This window comes from Desmodus rotundus, chromosome X (genome assembly GCF_022682495.2).
Source record: "Desmodus rotundus isolate HL8 chromosome X, HLdesRot8A.1, whole genome shotgun sequence".
In the NCBI taxonomy this organism is placed as follows: domain Eukaryota; kingdom Metazoa; phylum Chordata; class Mammalia; order Chiroptera; family Phyllostomidae; genus Desmodus; species Desmodus rotundus.
This window is the reverse complement of record NC_071400.1, coordinates 61992228-62013486: the sequence shown is the minus strand read 5'-3', so window position 1 is coordinate 62013486 and position 21259 is coordinate 61992228. Positions and strand designations below refer to the sequence as shown.

General features: G+C 39.2%; 1 protein-coding gene across 1 annotated transcript in view; it reads right to left on the bottom strand.

Annotated features, from left to right (window-relative positions):
* Positions 1–5176: 5176 nt before the first annotated feature.
* Positions 5177–21259, bottom strand: part of VAMP7 (vesicle associated membrane protein 7) — a 45708-nt gene continuing 29625 nt past the window's right edge. Inside the window, exons 6-8 of the mRNA XM_024564375.3 lie at positions 17159–17226; positions 9984–10076; positions 5177–7054 (exon numbers count right to left, since the gene is read on the bottom strand). Coding sequence (XP_024420143.1) covers positions 6986–7054; positions 9984–10076; positions 17159–17226 — 230 coding nt within the window. The 3' untranslated portion in view covers positions 5177–6985. The remainder of the gene's footprint in view (positions 7055–9983; positions 10077–17158; positions 17227–21259) is intronic.

Here is a 21259-nt window from a genome sequence, read left to right as displayed (position 1 = left end):
GTATCTGTGAAATATGTCATTTGTATTTTAATAGGGATTGTGTTGAATCTGTAAATTGACTTGGGTAGTATGGACACTTTGATGATGTTAATTCTTCCAATCTATGAACACGGTATATGTCTTCCTTAATTTCTTTCTTTAGTGTTGTGTAGTTTTCTAAGTAAAGGTCTTTTGCCTCCTTGATTAGGTTTATTCCTGGGTATTTTATTTTTCTTGTTGGTATAGCAAATGGAACTTTTTTCCCGAGTTCTGTTTCTGATATTTCATTGTTGATGTACAAAAATGCCTTTGATTTCTGAATATTGACTCTGTATACCGCTATTTTGCCAAATTCATTTATTAGGTCCACTAGTTTTTGGTGGAGTCTATAGGGTTTTCTATGTATACTATCATGTCATCTGCAAACAATGTTAGTTTTGCTTCCTCCGTTCCAATTTGGATGCCTTTTACTTCTTTTTGTTGTCTGATTGCTGTGGCTAGGACTTCCAGGACTATGTTGAATAGGAGTCGTGAAAGTGGACATCCTCGTCTTGTTCTTGATCTTAGTGGGAAAGTTTTTAGTTTTTGTCCATTGAGTATGATGTTGACTGTAGGTCTCTCAAATATGGCCTTTATTATGTCGAGAAATGCTCCCTCTATTCCTACTTTGCTGAGTGTCTTTATCATAAATGGGTGCTGTACCTTACCAAATGCATTTTCTGCATCTAGTGACATGATCATGTGATTTTTGTCTTTCCTTTTGTTTGTGATGTATTACATTTATTGATTTGCAAATATTAATAAACATGTTTAAAAATTTTTAATGAGAATCTAGCCCTGGCTGGGTGGCTCAGTTGGTTGGAACATCACTGGGTACACCAAAATGTTGTGGGTTCTATCCCCGGTCAGGGTGCATACGGAAGGCAACTGATAGATGTGTCTCTCTCACATCAATGTATTTTTTCTCTCCTCTCCCCTCTCTAAAATCAGTAAGTATATCCTTGGTGAGAATTTTTTTTTTTTAATGAGAATCCAGAACCTCAGTATTAAGCTCACGTCGGGATACATAAGGCTTTAGGCCCTTCACATGCCTTATCTCACTTATTGCCACCATTTCCCATTTTACAGGTATAACATTTAATCTGAAGACTGATTCTAACACAGTTCAAAGTCCAGAGCCAAACCTAAATGGGCCAAGGTGGGCCTCAAGAACATGCACACACAGTATCCTGGACAAATAAAATAATCCAAATAGTACTTGAAGGTTTGGATTGAATTTTGGTCATTGTACTTCAAGAAAACCTGCTGGTTCAGTTTTCCTTGCACTCAAATTGATTTATGGGGTGGGACTAGGGCAGGAAGCTGGGGATGGGGACAGATTCAGATTCCTATAACAATGACTTCTCAAATTCTACACCCTGCCTGTCCTCTGGCCCTTTCAGTCCAGAGCACTGGTCTGCTGCTACCACTGATCCCTTCCTTTGAGGTCTCAACTAATAAGAGCTTCCTAGATGCTCAGAATGGAGTCTAGAGTGGAGGTTCCCTTATAGAGGAGTGCCTGAGCCACAGACAAAGAGCTGACTACTGGCCCTACCACCCATTAGCTGTGTGACTTCAGGCAGAGAAATGGAAACTCAGTCTCCTCATCTGGCACATGGGATAACTGCTCCCTCTCAGGATGGCTGAGAAGATTCAGTGAAGTAGTGTATGTTAGCTCCTGCCCAACATGTGATCAGCACTTACTCTCCCTCCCTCTTCCCTTCTTTGTCCTTTTTTTTATTTTGTCCTTTGTCCTGTATTATGGGCTGGATAAGTAAAAAGAATTAGCAAATAATCTTTTAGCAGAATGAGCTCTCCTATTGGTGTCCAAATATCCAAAGTCCACCTGGGTACTAACTCTTGCATCTGCGCTAGCTTTATCCTCGGGATAGTATTAACCACAGCCTCTCCCTGCTCTTCATAGCCCTGCTCCTCTCCAAAGTCACAGTCCCTGTCTCAGCCCAAGCCAGTATCACCTGTAACCAGTCTTCTCAAGGTCTTTGTTTCTGGTCCCTCTCTCATCCATCCAGTCCAACCTCTACACTGTGACCAGCTTGATCTTTCTAAATTAGGGATCTAGTCCTGTCACTTGCTTTGTACAGAACCGCTAACAGCCTCCCCAGACCTAGAGAACAGTCTCTATCACCAGCACAGTGTTGAGACTCTTTATCAGGCCAGTTTCTTCTCCTGGTCTCATTTCCTATCATAACACCACAATTCAATGACCCACCAGGTACCCCAGCTGTCAGCGTTAACGTCTGTGGTTGGATGATCAGTGAGGGGTTTAACAGATAGAGGCCCCAGCACTGAGACTGCCTGAACGCAGGAACCTGGACAAAATGTACAATTTAGTGAATAATAATACATCAATACTTGTTCATGAATTGTAACAATTCTATTTAAAAACTGGAAAGAGAGGAGAAGTTAAAAGTGAAATAAGATAAACCCATTGAATCACTGGAAACGTAGAAGAAATGGGTGATTTCCTAGTAAAAATAAACATTAATAATATGGGTCCTAAAATAAGGGAAATATGAACAGATAAATTATCCATCCAGGGACCTCTTTCCTCTGTGGGTTCTCCTCTCATTGTTCTGGGGTTTCCCTGTCCCAGGACAGGGGAGGAATAGGGACAGAGCTGTTCAGCAGCTCCCCTAAGATCCGACCCTACGCAGGCCTCCATCTCTCCCAGCTGCGGCCTGCCCAGGGCGACACTGTGCTGGAGGGAGTCTCAGGGATTAGTCAGCTAGGACTTTTTCGATTGCTAGGAACTGGACACATTTACTGAAGTAAAATAATCATTTTCTATTGTTGACTCTATTACGGATGTCCCCCACTTCCCCCCACTTTGCCCCTCCACCAAGCCCCACCTTGGGCTTCACCACACTCTTGTGTGTCCACGGACTATTCATATGCACATATGTTCTCTGGCTAATTTATTGCAGTCCGCCCAAGCCCTTTCCCCTCTGACTTGTCTGTTCCATATATCTGGGCCTCTGGTTTTATTCATATTAGATTTCACATATATTCATACTTGCAAGAGGCAAGTTTAAGAGTAAGTTTAGAACTGGCAGGTCCAGCTTCTCACACTGTTGCAGTGGGACCTGGTCCCTCTCCACACTCCATCCTGCTAAGTGCCTTTGGGTGGCACCAGTCACAGGCACAGTCTCTCTCCCTGCAGCTAGAGCCTCCAGCAACTCGGGCTGACGCCCACTCACCCATCATTCTAAATGGGAGGGACTCTCTTTCCCTTGGGTTCCATGAAAAGTCAGAGCTTAAAAATGCTAGTCAGACACTGAAACTATCAGGGAGACAGTGTGTCAAGTATATGATTGTCTAACCACTATGCTGTACACCTGAAATAATATTAAATGAGAAACATAAAAATATCAAAAATGCCTTTGGCCTGGCTTGGTCACATTCTCATCCTCGAACCCATCCGAGCACCCAGAGGATGGAACATGTGATTGGCTAGACGTAGGGTCAGCCCTTTGGAACTGTTTGGACTGGGAACAGGCGAGATGAATTCCCAAAGGAAAGCTGAGGCGCTGGACTGGGCAGATGCCGGGCCGGGGAAAGCAGCAGATACACAGCACCGAGGCCCACTGCACAGCTGCGGGATCTGAAGTGCATGGAAGGAAGGGGGTCACTCAGGGTCAGCAGCTGCAGCCACCCGTTCACTTCTCTTGCCATCCTACAATGACAAGAAGCAATTCCACTTGCTGAAAGGGCAACATTATTGTTAGTGGTAAATTCATAGCTGCTTCTTGTCTTTGGAAAAGAGATATAAAACATCACAACATATTCTGGATTTAGATAATGCTCTTGTTTATTAAACAGCACGAATCCAAAATAATTTTGTACACTGTATCCTGACCAAAAGAATGCTTTAATTTAATAGCCTTTCTCCATAAGATAAAGCAGTTAAACTGATCTAATGAATGATCTGGGAACAACGTGGCTTTCCTGGACTGACACCGTAGCTCTCATCAGAAGCTGGGAATTTCATAGAAACCCCTTTCCCTATACACTTTTAGGATGATGTTTCGCCAGCAAAAAGAACTCGTGTTGAGACTTGGAAAGCAGCAGAGGGAAGTGGAGGCCAACACCCTGACGGTCAGGGCAGTCGGACATGAAGATGCGAAGGTGCCTGGTGTACCCCAGCTTTTCCTCAGTCTCCACTCCACAGCCAGCCCATCCTCCTGATTACTGGCCCTGCTCACCAATTTAGGCACAAGTTAGGTCCTTGGCATCAGGTTCATGGAGGCTGTGGCTTCAGCAGAAGTTGCCGCATGGCAATCTTCACACCCACTTTGGCAAAGAGATGCGTAGGGACTGTCAGGTTTCTCAGCAAGCTCCGTCCTGTCCACAGTGCCGGTGCTTCAAGTGCACGTGCTTAGGGCAGCCGCTCTCATACCTTGGTGCCTCCCTTCTACACCTTCCTGTCCCAGTTTGTCATATACCCGCGTAAGCTTGAATCTTGTATTAAGCCCCTTGTTTCCTCACTGAATTCAAACTGAATCATAGGCCAACTACTGCCACCATTCCACCCCATTTATTATTCTTCAAAAGAAAGAGCTGTCAGAAAGGGACCTGCTTCTAATGTAGAACAGTGGTGTGGGGCGGGGGTCTTAACACTGCTATTATTGTTGTTACACCTATTTCCACCAGGATACCCTGGGAAGCAACCCAATTTAGCAGAGCTAAGCAAGGAGAAACCACTATGTGATTTCTCCATCCTTTCTCCATAAGGAAAGGTAAGCCATATCCTTTCATTGTGACGGAAACTTATGGACTGTGACACTATTTGACCTTGGGGGCATGCATCTGAGGTAAAGAGGTAAATACCTACAATCGCTGGGGTTCTTTTTCTGTCGTCTCAACCCTGGTCTCAGGATGATGGTTGTGCAGGTGTGTGGTCGTTTCAGGATCTTCCATTGCTTTCAGCAGGACCTATATATGTTATTAAGTTCTTTCGTGTCTTTTGGTTTTGAAGAAATTTTATAAACCTAAGACAATGCTATTGCTCTTTACTGAAAGGCTGCTGAAGTTACACTTCTTAATGTCTTTTCAGCATAAATACTTTTGTTCTGTAAACTATGGCAAAATGTCATTGGAAGGAATTAGATTCCAGGAAGAAATTCTAAAACAAGTAACCTGCTGTATTACTCTTAAATTTTATTAATGCCTTCAGTTTGTGCATCACTTAAAACAAGATTATATGATTTAAAAGAGCATTCTTATACATAAACAGATCAAAGGATCAGTAAGTAATTTATCCCTAAAACATGCACATCATTTTTTTTTTCAGTTGTGTATAAGAAAGGAAATACACTTTAAGTCTTTTTCTTTGGATTAAAGACATTTACAAATTATGATTCAGGAATGCCAAGTGTTTTCCTGGAACAAATGTGTTTTCCAACAGGAAATGCTGATGTAATGAAAAGGCATTAGTGTTGATAAACAAAACTGGAAAAACGTTTGCACTATGCATGGTCGCCAGGAAAAGAGTTCCATCCACTGCACATGTCAAACAAATGAATCCGGCAGCACGAATCGAAAGGCTCTGACTGAAGAACAGGTAGCATTAGCCAGACTGGGACATATAGATTCAAGGCACATGACTAGGCTAAACAGGTGGCTAGTTTTTATTGACTAATTTTTTTCTTTCATTGGGAAAATAATCAAATGTCACTTAATTTCCACTTACTGGCACTTACTGATAAATAAATGCAATCAGATCTAGGGCTGCAAATGCCTTTCAGATACACACTAAAACTACATACTAGCTGACAGATGCCAGAGTAGCCAAAGCGGGATGATTACGCTCCACTTTTCTTACAGTGCATTTAAGTGAATGTTAAACTGTCTTGTATTGTTTCTATACATCGCACTGCCTACTCTTCTTTCGCAAAAGAATTACTCAAAACTAGGCAGTTAAAGAACCTATTAAACCAAAAAGGACTCTCAGACTATTATTCAACAGCAGCCAAACCCAAACCCTGGAGTTGACCGTTGACTGTATTCTGTTTGGGCTTTTCCCAGACTGGTAAAAAAAATTCCCATGCTACCTCCCTTCGTACAGCTAAAAAGCCAGCACGTTCACCGTGATTCTCTCCTTTTTCTTTGGTGAGCCAGAGGAATTTGCCTCCTCACTCCCTCCAATACATATTCTATTAACTATACAATTGTCCTAAATATCAACTGAAGAAAAATATATTTAAAAAAAACATAACCTTCAATAATAAACCAGCCTCCTCTCCAATTAACTGCAAGGGGGAAACAGAAGGTACCAAACTCTGCGAGGTTTGTAAATGGTCAAAATGTTCTTCTTGAAAGTGAATCCTAGGAGGTCAAAGATAACTCCACGTGCTTCTAATGGGCTGGCAAAATGTTCTCCATCTGACTGAGCTAAAATGTCTAATACTTGTTCTGCTTCGGCTCCTAGAAGCGAGCAGCACCAACAATTTAATAACCATTTCCCAAATAACAACGATTCTCCACTTACATTGTCTTCAAGCACCTAGAACTCTTCAAGAACAAAAAACAAAGATGAGATGTTACCTACACTATCTGCTTCTTGAATACTTTTGTGTGCACGTACAAAATTCACCTACGGTCACACTAGATCGCTCAGAAGAGCGGGGCTTTCCACCCTGGTGATAGCTTTGTGCAATCACAAACAAAAATGTTTCTCTACGTAGATGACAGTAGTTAACCAAACAGACAAACAAAAAGCTTGGTAAAGCTACTGCTGCAGTGAGTGGTTCAATCTGACGTGTACTGGAATAAACTGGCCGACAGGACAAAGACCAATATGGACGCACAGTATAAGATTAAAAACAGAAAAAGAAAGAAGGTTGAAGAGACTGGCAGAAACCATCTGTCGGTATTAAAAGGCTTAAATCACATGGAGTTTCAACCCCTTGTTCTCTCATATCCTTGGTTAGCGACAACTTTTTCCTGTTTATTTCTTCACACAGCTTGGCCATGTAAATCCGCCGCAGAGAGGTGACACAATGATATAGATGAACACCTGGAAAGAGGAGACAGGCGATCTTATTTTCTTGAATCTATCACAGGCTCCTAAATAGTATGTAAAGCAGTATAAAGACCTAGTAAACAAATACTGGTTCCATCAGAGCAGCGGTTGTGTAACACACTAATTTAGTATGTTCAAAGATGTTAGTTGAATAAAATGATCCTTTCTGATATAATTCTCACGGATTTTATGCAAATCTGTGCTTTCCTCACAGAAAGCATAATTCTACTATGCTTTATTCAGCGGGAAAGAAAGCAGTGGGGTTGCTTCTCTCCACTGGAAACTAGAAAGAATTCAGCTACAGGAGAAACTCTTACTGATAATATCATTAATAGTCATAAACATCACAAATTATAATTCCTTTGAAGTATTATTTTATTATTAAGTACATTGTTAAGTTTTACACATGGATTAATTTATCAGTATTAGGATAAAAATTTTAAATGTACAGTAGAAACTACATTTATATTAACCGTGGGCAAGAATGTTGCCACTAACCTTTCGGTAGGTAACGACACGCTAATTACAATTTTACCAAATCAAAGGAAAGCTGATGGTAAAAGAAAGACAGCAAGGATAGAGTACATTTGTTAACAAGTACAAATTCCACGAAAAAAAAGGTTAAACTATGTATAATGAGAGTTCTTAAAAATTTAAAACATGGTTATGATAGGTAAATAAATAAATAAATAAATAAATAAATAAGCGAGCTGGACAGCAGAATAAACAGAGCTGAAAATAAATGTACTTTGCTGGAACAGTTAGTAGAACGAGTCTCTCAGAATGAAATGCGCAATGGAGTTTAAACACGCTGAAAGGGTTACTAGACGTGCAGAATAGTTCGAAGAAGCCCAGTACCTGTTTACACATAGGTACCAAAAGAAGAACAGCATCTCAACTAATTCATACTTATAGATAAGAAAACTACTAAATCAATATTAGGAAATTATACTTATCATGCATTAAAAAAATACTGCATAATAACCTCTAAGTATTTATCCCAGAAATCATAGTTAATAATAGTTATCCCAGAAAAAATAGTCAATTATAAAAGCATTTATTAATATAATTCAATACATTAATATGAAATGTAAATAGTCACATTATCAATTCATTGGGTGGAGAAATATCATTTCCTAAAATTAAATGCTTATTCCTGATAAAATGTTTTAGCAATCTAGCAATAAAACTGCCCTGGCTACACAGCTCAGTTGGTTAGGGCATCATCCTGATACACCAAGGTTGTGAGTTCAATCTCCAGTCACAGCACATACAAAAATCAACCAATAAATGCATAAAAAAACAAACTGATGTCCCTCCTCAAGTCAATACATATTGAAACAATAAAAAATATAGAAATAAAATTTGTTTAACTTGACAATAAAAATCCAACAAGAATTCAGAGTAAATGTCACTCTTCTTTAATTTTTTTAAACATTCTCTTTTTTTAAAGATTATTTATTTATTTATTTATTTTTAGAGAGGGGAAGGGAAGGAGAAAGAGAGGGAGAGAAACATCAATGTGTGGTTGCCTCTTGTCCACCCCCTACTGGGGACCTGGTCCACAACCCAGGCACGTGCCCTGACTGGGAACCGAACTGGTGACCCTTTGGTTCACAGGCTGTCACCAATCCACTGAGACACACCAGCCAGGGCTAAATATCACTCTTAAAAATGAAATACTAGAAGTGTTTCAACTAAAACTGGGAATTAAATAAAGATGCCCATTGATATCATAATTATTCAATACTGCTAGTAAATATAAGAAAAAATATGTAATTATATAAAATTATATACAGTGTGTGTGTGTGCATTTGATGAAGTTAACATTTTTAACAGAGGGTATTATAAATTTACCACTATAGCAGGGGTCAGTAAAATATAGCCCATGGCCTATAAGCTAAGAATGGTAAAGGGTCGCTTAAAAATAAGAAGAATAGCCCTTCTTATTTTTGTGTATTATTATTATTGTGTAGCTCAGTGGATTGAGTGCAGACGTACAAACCAAAGGATCACCAGTTTGATTCCCAGTCAGGGCACATGCCTGGGTTGCCAGTCAGGTCCCCAGTAGGAGGTGCTTGAGAGGCAACCACACATTGATGTTTCTCTCCCTCTCTTCCTCCTTCCCTTTCCCCCCCTAAAAATGAATAAATAAAATCGTTAAAAAGAAATAAGAATATGTGACAGGGTATGTGGCCCACAAAGCCTAAAATATTTATTATCCAGCACTTTCAGAGTGTTCGCTGACTCCTGACCTATAGCATACAGAAGAATAAACTGTTACAACTAATAAAAGTTATGCAAATTTTCCAGACACAAAATACATCAGTTAGAGAAACCAGCGATAAATAGAAAATGAAATCAACTAGAAAAGAGAAATATAATTAGAAACTATGGAATCAATTTAAAAACACAATATTGAAAGAATCCAATTTCAGTAGCAACAAAAACATTACATATCCAGGAATATCTGGAATGGCCTGCACATCTCCTTACATCTAAGGATTCTACATAGGGATATGGGGTTTAAGTAGAGATAATATTTCAATGTGACTTGATGGGAAAGCCACTGCCTGGTCATGTGTTTCACCATTAAAAGTTATATGTAGCTCACTGTAGAGTGCTAATTATTAGAAAGAATTCCAAGCCCTGGCTGGTGTGGCTCAGTAGATTGAGCACCAGCCTGTAAACCAAAGGGTAGCTGGTTCAATTCCCAGACAGGGCACATGGGTGGGTTGTGGGCCAGGTCCCCAGTAGGGGGCGCACAAGAGGCAACCATGCATTAATGGTTCTCTGTCTCTCTTTCTCTCTTCCTTCCCCTCTGTCTAAAAATAAATAAAATCTTAAAAATAAAAAGAATTCCAGCCCCTAATTTCTTAGAGATTAAAACATAAAATCACACACAAAAAGGATAAAAACTTACAATTGATACGATGATGATGATGATAGTAAGTTTGAGATTCTTCATACACATGGCTCGAGCAAGATTTCTGCTGGTTGTTTTGAAGGTGACAGACTAGGAAAAAAACCCACACATTTGTTTGATTTCTGGCACTGACTACATGACTGATTTGCAGCACTACCTGCAAAACTTTTACTTTCATTAATGCTGTTAAGTTCCAATGTTCTTTACCCCTTCTCTCTCTTCCTTGTAGAGATGGCCATTCGTACGTAATCCCTAGTCCCCAAAAGCAGAACTCTGCCAGGTCTACGGCAAGCAGTATTAGCCCATTGGAAAGGCTTCCCTCCTTTTTCTTCTCCACCATAGCCATGCACGTAATGTCAAGCACCAGAAGTGATTCTTCCTGTTAGTAGAAAAGCCTTATCCTCTTTACGCTTCTAATAAGAAAGGCTCCTTCTAAGCCAGCTGGCTGCAAACGCATTTGCCTACTCTGCCCAGTATAATTCTGGGATTTCGCATAACACTCGTTCAATTTCCATAGGAAGATGTGTATGTGCTTGCACTTCTTCAGTTATCCATTTTCTTTTGAAACATCAATTTCTCAGTATCTATTGAACCATTCCCAGCAGGACAGAAGCAGTTCAAAACAAGCAAACAATAAAATTACCTAATTGCCCAACAATTCTACTCCCAGGTATGTACCCAAAAGAGATGTATGCACGAGTTCACCAAAAGACATGTACAAAAATATTTCCAACTGTACTATATGACTTATCTCCAAAGTGGAAATGACCCAAATGCCTATCAACTGTACTATGTAGTGAAGAACTTAAACTTGTCCCAAAGGGGTGTGACTTTTGCCTGCAGCCCCTGGGAGGTGAAATCTTCGCTTGCCTGGGGTATATGAGCTAGCCAAGTAGTAACAATGCGATTTAGGGTGGGGCTTATTCACTACTGAGACCAACCGTATGATTTAGGGTAGAGGCTTTGGGTCACACATAGAGAAGTTGGAGTCTGGAGCCAAATCAAGAAAGTAGGCAATCAGTCAATTGTGCCTGCATAATAAAGCATCAATGTAGACTGAATACCAAGGCTTGGGCAAGCTTCCCTGCTTGACAACACTCTATGCACGCTGTGACACATCTATCCTGGGAGACTGACATGTTCTGACTCCATGAGGACATGACAACACAAGCTCTAGGTTTGGTACCTTCCCAAACTCCCCCGTATGTGCTTCTTTGCCTTGGTTGAGCTTAATCTGTATCCTTCGCCTGTAATAAATCATAATGATGAGTATGACGGCTTTCATGGAGGTCTGTGAATCCCTCCAGTAAATGCTCAAACCTGAGGGTGGTTTTGGGAACAAATAAACTTGCAGTCGGTGTCAGAACTGACGGCAGTCTTCGGGACTGTGCCCTCTAAACTGTATAGTTTGTAAATTTCTCAGCTGTCTGAACTCTTTGAAATTACTTACAAACTAAATCACAATAAAGACTCCAAGAAATAAGAAGATAATGTGGATAAGAAAAAGCATCAGCAATGAAACTAATAAGACTGAATAGAGTTATGTCATTCAGTTGGTTGGGGTGGAAATTCCTCCGCAACCCTCAAGTCAATATTTGAACATTGACAAATCATCTACTTATTTTATCTTATGTATTTTCAAATTAAATTTATTGGGGTGACATTAGTTAATGAGATTATGTAGGTTTCAAGTGAGTGATACATGAACTGTTTACTGCACTGTGTGCCCACCACCCAAAGTCAGATCATCTTCCATCACCACGTCTGTCCCCATTACCCTTTACTACCCTCCCACACCCCTTCCCTCTGGTAACCACCATACTCTTGTCTGTGTCTATGAGTTTCAGTTTTATGTCCCACATATAAATGAAATCATACATTTCTCAGCTTTTCCTGACTGACTTTTTTGCTTACAATAATATTCTCAAGGACCATCCATGTTGTCGCAAATGGCAGTATTTCACCTTTTCTCATGGCTGAGTAGTATTCCATTGTATATACGTACCACACTTTCTTTATCCAATCTATTGAAAAACACTTCGGTTGTTTCCATGCCTTGGCCACCGTGAATAATGCTGCAATGAACATAAGGCTGCAGAGATCTTTGCGAATAAATGTGCTCCAATTTTTCGGGTAGATACCCAAAGGAGGGGTTGCTGGGTCATATGGTAACTGCAGTCTTAATCTTTTGAGGAATCTCTATACTATTTTCCATAGTGGCTGTACCAGTGTACACTGCCACCAGAAGTGAATGAGGGTTCCTTTTTCTCTACAACCTCTTCCACACTCCTCATTACTTGTCTCGTTGATAACAGCCATTCAAACAGATGTGAGGTGATATCTCGTTGTTTTGATTTGCATTTCCCTAATAGCTAGTGAAGCTGAGAATCGTTTTATATATCTGTTGGCCATTTGTATGTCCTCTTGGGAGAAGTATCTATTAAGGTCCTCTGCCCATTTTTTAATTGGATTGTTTGTTTGGTGTTGAGTTGTAAAAGTTCTTTAATATAGTTTGGATATTAAACTTTGTCTTAGCTGTTGCTTGCAAATGTCTTCTCCCATATAGCTGGTTGCCTTTTTGTTTTGTTGGTGGTTTCTTTCATTGTGCAGAAGTATTTTAGTTTGTTATAGTCCCATTCATTTATTGTTGCCTTTACTTCCCTTGTCGTTGGGATCAAATTCATAAAATGCCCTCTAAGACCAAGGCCCCTAAGTTTAGAACCTGTGGTTTCTTCTATGTAATATATTGTTTCAGATTTTCTATTTAGGTCTTTGATGAATTTTGAATTAATTTTTTTACATGGGGACACACAGTGGTCTAGTTTCATTCTTTTCATGTGGCTTTCCAATTTCCCAGCACCATTTATTGAAGAGCCTTTCTTTTCTTTGTTGTATGTTTTTGGCTCCTTTGTCAAAAGTTATTTGCCCATATGCACGTGGTTTTATTTCTGAGCTCTCAACTCCGTGCCATTGGTCTGTGTGTCTGTTTTTCTGCCAATACCATGCTGTTTTGATTACCATTTGCTCTGCAGTATAATTTGAACTCACGTAGTGTGATACCTCTGGCTTTGTTATTTTTTCTGAGGATTGCTTTGGCTATTTGGGGTCTTTTGTGGTTCCATATAAATCTGACTATATTTTTGTTATATTTATTTAAAAATATCCTTGGAATTTTGATGAGGACTGCATTAAAATCTGTATATTGCTTTGGGTAATATGGATATTTTAACTACGTTGATTCTTCCAATCCATGAACACAGAATATCCTTTCATTTCATTGTGTCTTTTTCAATGTCTGTTAATAATGCTTTGTAGTTTTCTGTATACAGGTCATTCACATCCTTTGTTAATTTATTCCTAAGTAATTTATTCTTTTTGTTGTGATTGCAAAAGGAATTGGTTTTTTTCATTTCCTTTTCCAAGTATCATTGTGAATATAAAGGGATGCAGCGGATTTCTGACGAGATCGGGTGCGTTCAGGGTGGTGTGGCCATACACGGGATGCGGCGGGTTTCTGTTCACTGGTTTTATATCCTGCAACTCTTCGCTGTATTTGTATATTGTTTCTAATAGTTTTTTGGTGGAGTCTTTAAGGTTTTCTATATAAATCATGTCATCTGAAAAAAGTGACACTTTTCCTTTTTCATTCCCAATTTGGATGCCTTTCATTGCTTTCTCTTGCCTGATTTCTCTGGCTTGGACTTCTAATACTATGTTGAATAAGAGTGGGGAGTGGGGGCATCCTTGTCTTGTTCCTGGTTTTAGAGGAAAAGCTTTTAGTTTTTCACTATTAAGTATATTAGCTTGGGCTTGTCAAATATGGTCTTTGTTATGGTGAGGTACTTTTCTTCTATATCCATTTTATTGGGTGTTTTAATCATAAATGGATCTTATCAAATGCTTTTCTACATGTATTGATAAAATCATATGATGTTTATCCTTTGTTTTGTTAATGTGGTGTATCACACTGATCAATTTGCGTATGTTGAACCATCAGTGTGCCCTGGAATGAGCCCTACTTGATCATGATGTATTTTTTAAATGTGTTGTATTCAATTTCTTAATTTTTTAAAGGATTTTTGCATCTATGTTCAGAGATATGGGTCTGTAGTTTATTTTTTGTTTAATCCTTGCCAAGTTTTTGGTATCAGGGTTATGTTGGCCTCATACAATATGTCAGGAATTATGGCCTCTTCTTCAGTTTTCTGGAAGAGTTTGAGAAGGACAGGCATCAAATATTCTCTGAATGTTTGGTAGAACTCACTTACAAAGCCATCTGGTCCTGAACTTTTATTTTTGGGGAGGTTTTTGATGGTTGTTTCAATGTCCTCACTGCTGATCAGTCTATTTAGATTTTCCAATTTTTCATGATTCAGTCTAGGAAGGTTATATATGTCTAGGAACTTATCCATTTCTTCTGCGCTATTATATTGGTGGCATATAATCTTTTATAGTATTCTAGTGTGATTCTTTGTATACTGTGATGTCTGTGAAACTTCTCTTCCATTTCTGATTTTGTTTCTATGAGTCTTTTCTCTATCTTTTTAAAAAAGATTTTATTCATTTTTATACAGAGGAGAAGGGAGGGAGAAAGAGAGGGAGAGAAAGGTTAATGTGTGGTTGCCTCTCACACGCCCCCTACTGCGGACCTGGCCTGCAACCCAGGCATGTGCCCTGACTGGGAATCGAACCAGCAACCCTTTGGTTTGTAGGCCAGTGTTCAATCCACTGAGCTACATCAGCTAGCATTCTATGAGTCTTTTCTCTTATATTAGCAATAAATATTAGAAAATGAAACTTAATAATTTACAGTAGGATAGAAAAGCACGAAATTCTCAAGGGTAAATTTGAGAAAATATGTGCATGACCTGTACACCAAAAACTACAAAACACTGTTGAGAAAAATTGAAGAAATCCTACACAAAAGCAGAAATGTGCCATGTTTATGGGCAGGAAGACTTAGTGCGGTCAAGATACCAATGCTCCCTAACCTGACCTACAGAGTAAATGCCATCACAATCAAACATACACGGGGTTTTTAAAGATGGAAAATAACAAGCTTATTTTGAAATATAAATGGAAATGCAAAGGACCTAAAACAGTGAAGACAATCCTGGAGAAGACTTAGTGAATTCTATAAAGCTATAGTGATCAATACAGTGGGGTATTGGCATAAAGGTAGATAAACAGATCAATGAAATAAAATAGAGAATCTAAAATTGGAGCCCTACAGAGAAGAATGTTTAGACAAATTTTGGCAGGTGGATTTATACAGTGGAAGAGAAGGAAACAATAAAAAAGAATAAACTAATACTACAATGTGGATGAATCTCACAGGTATAATGATGAGCAAAAGAGGCCAGACACAGCAGAGTACGTGACATATGATTTCATTTCTACATATTTTAAGAACAGGCAAAATATTGTCCAGGGTGGTACAAATTAGGAAAATGGTTTATTGGGGACTATGGACTGGAAGGGGCATGAGCCAGCCTTCTGAGGTGTTCGAAATGTTTTATATCTTGATCTAGGTGGTGGTTACATGGGCATAGACATATACAAAAATAACTGAACTTTACAGTTATTAAAAGTAATATACTTGCTGTACTTTATTGTATGTTTGTTATTCCTCCAGAAAAAGAGACACCTGTTAGTTCATGAGCCCCTTTTTTGTGCTGGGAAATGTACTCAACTGAATTAAGAAGACTTTTATTTGGAAAGTACAAACTATATTAGTACTGATCAAACACAGACTATTCTAACCTTAATTTTAGGATTAAGAATTTCTACGAGATGGGCCTGGCTGGGTAGCTCAGTGCATTGGAGCACTGTCCTGTACACCAAAAGCTTGTGGGTTTGATTCCTGGTCAGGGCACATACCTAGGTTGTGGGTTTGATCCCCAGTTGGAGTGCGTATGGGAGGCAACTGATCAATGTTTCTCTCTCCCTCTCACCCTCCCGTTCTTTTTCCTCTAAAATCAATAAACATATTCAGGTGAGGATTTTTTTGTTTAAAGCTAAGAGAGGGACTGGAAGTGCCAAAGAAATTAATCAGCCTGCATATCCGGGATCAGATACTTCTTTGTCCTCTTCACATCCTAGCAGTGGGTTCCGGAGTGATTCATTATAGAACCCTGGGGTTTTGACTTCCTGTATGGTGCCACCCTTCCTCCAATTACCACGCTTTGATGAAAAAACTGTTATTCTTCTAAGACCTACTGTTAACAAATGTCCCTGTAAAACTAACAATGACAATAAACATTTAAATAACTCTTACTACGTATCAGACATTGTGTTGGGCACTTTGCATGCATTATCTGATTTAAGCTTCAAAACGCTAATGAAGTACACACATCTCCGTTTCACAGATAATGACTGAGGTATAGTTAAGTAACTTTCCTGAGGTCACACAACTAATAAGTGGCAGAGATGGGATTCAAGCCTAGGTAACCCAACTCTAGAGCTTGTGCTATTAACTACTGCAATCTAGCTGCCAGTGAAAATGAACATGAGCGCTCACTGATCTATTTCTAAGTGTGAACTTTCACTCTGCATTTAAATCTGTGATTGTGTAGACTCAAGGTGTAACTGATCTCTGCCCTCTTTCTATTCACCATCATCTTTCCTCAAAACTTCCATCTGCTAGCCAGATGGGGAATGCAATGACACACTTAAATGTAGCAGAAGTACGTGACAGGGACACACTGACTCCTTTAAGTCTCAGTGGCCCTTCCCCGTCCGTGTCTCTTGCTTGATATAAGGAGAGCTCAAGCTGTCACGGTAAGCAACAAAATGATTGAATTGTCCAGGTTTCAGGATTCATACTGGGTCACAGTGGCCTGAAAATTTATTTTTCTCATGTTTTACAAAATGAACAGAGAAGAACAGACCGGTATGTGCAGCTGAGGTGCTAAATTAATCGGCATCAATCCAAAGCTTTAAAAAACCTGTTTCTGTACTGAGTATGTTTTCCAAACCAAAGCTTCCTTAATGGGTCATGGCTTTTTGTCTATGCCTCGTTGTTATGCTTCATAATCAAAATGCAATCACATAATGGAGGTCAGAACCAAAAAGACTACAGAATTGAATTTAAGACATTTCCCTATTAAGTTACCCATCAACCAGTTTCTCTACTTTACATCCTGCAAAATGTCATCATATCCTGCACTTACCGAGTCCACGAGATTTTCTGTTTTATCTATCAATAATTCCAATCTTTCTCCTCGTTGAGCTACCAGATCTAAAAATGAAAAACAGAAAATATCATGTTTATATTTAAAATGTGATACTTTTGTCTTTAAGTCAAATCTGATTTTAATTATATTTGCTACTCTTGACAACATAGAGAAGCACCTCTATGTTTAAGTAATAAAAGACGTTAGTTAAAGCTTATCAACTGATGTAGAGGATGGCAGGGTTTTTTGTTTTTTTTTTCCTGTAAAGGGCCAGATACTAAACATTTTAGGCTTTGTGGGCCAATCTCAGTTGCAATCATGCAACTCTGTCAGACACAGACAATATGCAAACAAATGGGCATGACTATATTCCAAGGTAATTTTATGTAGAAAAATAGGCCAGATTTGATTCAAGGGATGTAGTCTTCAAACCCTGAAATTAAGGGGATAATCTGAGAGTGACAAAAAGGAACCGTCAAAATGAGTGCGAGTTGGACACTCCAAGAATTGTGGTGTGAGGCGCTCCACAGACCCTCTCTCTGACAAAACAACTCTAACAGGTAAAAATGATAAAAACAAGCAAACAAACAACTACCACCATTTAAAAAGTCTCTGAAAACTGTGAATGTCCTAAAGACATAGAGCAAACAAGAAACATTTATACAAGAAAATCAACTAATTCTCAGTAAGAACAGTGAGAGTCTATGGCATTTAAGCCATGACCGGCTCCATACCTCAGCTCAGTGAGATGGAAGCTCTACTCCTGGCAAGTAAAGCCTGGGGGTTGTCTTTCCCCTCAGGTCCCAGTCAAAGACTATGCTTTCTCCCCTGGAAGGGCAAGCTGGGGCAAGTCATTACCATTTCATGTCCCACCCACCCCATCTGAGGCTACATGATGCAGAAATTCTATACCAGCAAGGCATGGTTGAAAGGTCTGGGGCTCCCTTTCCGTTACCCTAGCTTCAACACATAAGGCAGAAGCTTTACCTCAGGTGGCAGGCCAAGAGTTCTGGGCCCTGAGCGCCCCTGCCCTGATTTACTCATCAAGCAGAGGTCCCATGCTGGAAGAGGCAAGCCAAGAAGGCCACAGTTACTCAGCAGTCCTTAGGCAGAGCAAGCATGTCACTCAAAGAGAAGCAGTCCACTGTCACTATCCATTGCTCTAGAGCAGTGGCTGAGAGATGGTTCACAGGTGAAGAAGGTGGCCTTAAGAACAGAGATTTCCAACCTGGCTGGTGTGGCTCAGTGGATTGAGCACCGACCTGTGAACCAAAGGGTTGCCAGTTCGATTCCCAGTCAGGGCACATGCCTGGGTTTCAGGCCAGGTCCCCAGCTGGGGGCACACAAGAGGCAACCACACATTGATGTTTCTCTCCCTCTCTTTCGCTGAAAATAAATAAATAAATCTAAAAGAACAGAGAAGTTCAAGCCTAAGAGTGCTGTCAAAAACAATAGAGATCTTGGAGATAAGCAACTAAGATGAGGGTGGTAGCTTCATGAGAACTGCAAGGCCAGCTAGAAATTTAACAAGAGTACCAGGGAAAGAGACAGCTAAGAAGAATCCTCCTGAGGTCAAAACAAATATCTAAGACTGGCCACAAAGACAAAGGGAACTCAAATCTAATTAGATGAGACCGGGGACATTTATGTCTGGGGAACTGTTGGAAAAAATAGAGCAATTAGCCTACAATTAGTGACGGCTAACAGCTGGGTGAGATGCCAACAGGGCCAGACCAGCTAGAAGCATAACACAGAAAACAAGAGACAAAATGAGACATGTCATTTCACGGTGACTGTGTGCATGCCCAAGGTTTTCTGAGAAGTGACATTAGAGGCTGAACACTGGGAAAAAGACTTAAAAAATAAAGGACACATGGACAAAATCAAGGGGGAGGGTGGAGGTGGGGGAGGGAGGTGGGTTCGGATGGGGTGGGGTAGAGGGATGGGGAGAAAAGGCACACAACTGTAATTGAATAACAATAAATTTTTTTTAAAGCCCAAAAGAACCAGTAAACAAACAAGCAAACAACAAGCTCTGGGTGTTGGGAGTCAGTACCCAGAGTTTCTAAAATATATTATCTAAAATGTCCAGTTTTCAACCAAACCGTGAGATACAAGTACAAACAGGAAAGTGTGAGCCATGCACCAAGAAAAAGAGCAGAGGTTAGAAATTTACTTTTGAGGAGCCTTCACCTAAAGGAAGGAAATACTATGGATCAGAGCAGAAAAAATTAAATGCAGAACAGAAAAACAATAGAGAAAAATCAATAAAGCCAAAAGTAGATTTTTTAAAAAGATCAACAAAATTGACAAATCTGCAAAAACTAACCAAGAAAAAAGAGAAAAGACTCAAATCACTAAAAGAATTACTATCAACTTCACATAAATTAGAGGGATTCTAAGAGACTATTATGAACAAAAGTATGTGAACACATTAGGTAACTTCTATGAAATAGATATAAGACAGACACAAACCACCAGACTCAAGAAGAAACAGAAAATCTGAATTAGATCTACAACAAATTAAATACAGAACAGAGGTTGAATCAATAATTATTAAATTTTGCACAAAGAAAAGCCCAGGCCCAGATGACTTTGAATGTGAATTCCACCAAACATTTCAAGAAGAATTAATACTATTTTTTCACAAACTTCTCCAAAAATAGAAGAGGGGGGAACATTTCTCAATTCATCCTATGAAGCCCTGATTACTCTGGTATCAAAATCAGACAAAGACTTCACAAGAAAACAACAGATCAACATCTGTTATGAATAGAGACATAAAAAAAATCTCCAATAAAATACTAGCACAATGAATCCAGCAATATATAAAAAGAATTGCAGGCCAGGTCCCCAGTAGGGGGCGTGTGAGACGCAACCACACATTGATGTTTCTCTCCCTCCCTTCCTCCCTCCCTTTCCCTCTCTAAAAATAAATTTAAAAAATTAAAAAATAAATAAAATGTTAAAAAGAAAAAAAGAATTGCAGACCATGATGAAATGGCACTTATTTTAGAAATGCAAGTTACTGTAATATACTGTGTTAATGGAAGAAAGGACAAACATGTTTTGATCATTTCAATACATGGAAAAAAGTCCTTGACAAAATCTGACACCTTTTCATTATAAAACCACTCAACAAGCAGGAAATAGAAGGGGACTTCCTAAACTTAATGAAGGGCACCTATAAAAGTACCACAGCTAACCATATGTAATTGTGAAAGACTCCCTAAGATCAGGAATAAGAGAAGGATGTTCGCTCTTGCCATTTTTATTTGACATTGTACTGGAGGTTCTAGAAAGGGCAACTGGGTAGGAGAAAGAAATGGAAGGATTCCAGATTATAAAGGAAGAATTAAACCTATCTTTATTTTCAGAATATCTGATCCCATATACAGACAATCACAAGTAATCTAGTAAAAAGCTATTAGAACTAATAAGTTCTACAAAGTTGTACAAGATTGGTATACAAAAATCTATTGTATTTCTCGATATAAGTAATAACAATCCAAAAATGGAGGAGAAAAATTTCATTTACAATAGCATAAAAAATAAAATCCTTGAAAACAAGACAAGAAAAATGTTGGAAGAGAGATACTATTAGAGAGATTATTCTGACACTTGTTAAAATGGCAAGGGAGATGTTATTCAAAACTATAGCAATAGGGGAACTATCACAAGAGGGGGAAAAAGAGACTGAGCTCAACTCTGAATATAACAAGTGGGTAAAGTCGGCGTCATGGCAGCCCTGTGATAGACTGGCACCTCACCAGGGTGGATTCCTGCCTTGCACCCCGAGCTGGCCGGACAGGCTCTAACCACATGCAACCCTGAACTGGAACAGTGGGTTGGAAAATAATTTTACTTGGTTTTATTAATCTTTCTTAAGTACATGTACAGCTTACACTGATCTCAAGGTTTAATATTAGAAGTCTTTGGGGTGTTTATTTAGAAGTTTGGTGATGTTTTTGTGACAAATACTGTAGGAACTTAACTCTTGTTTATATCGATTAGCCTATGGTAAAAACTGGTTTTCATTAAACTGGTTTGTCTTCAAGTAACAGTTTCCAAGAATCTATTCACGACATGAAATGAGAA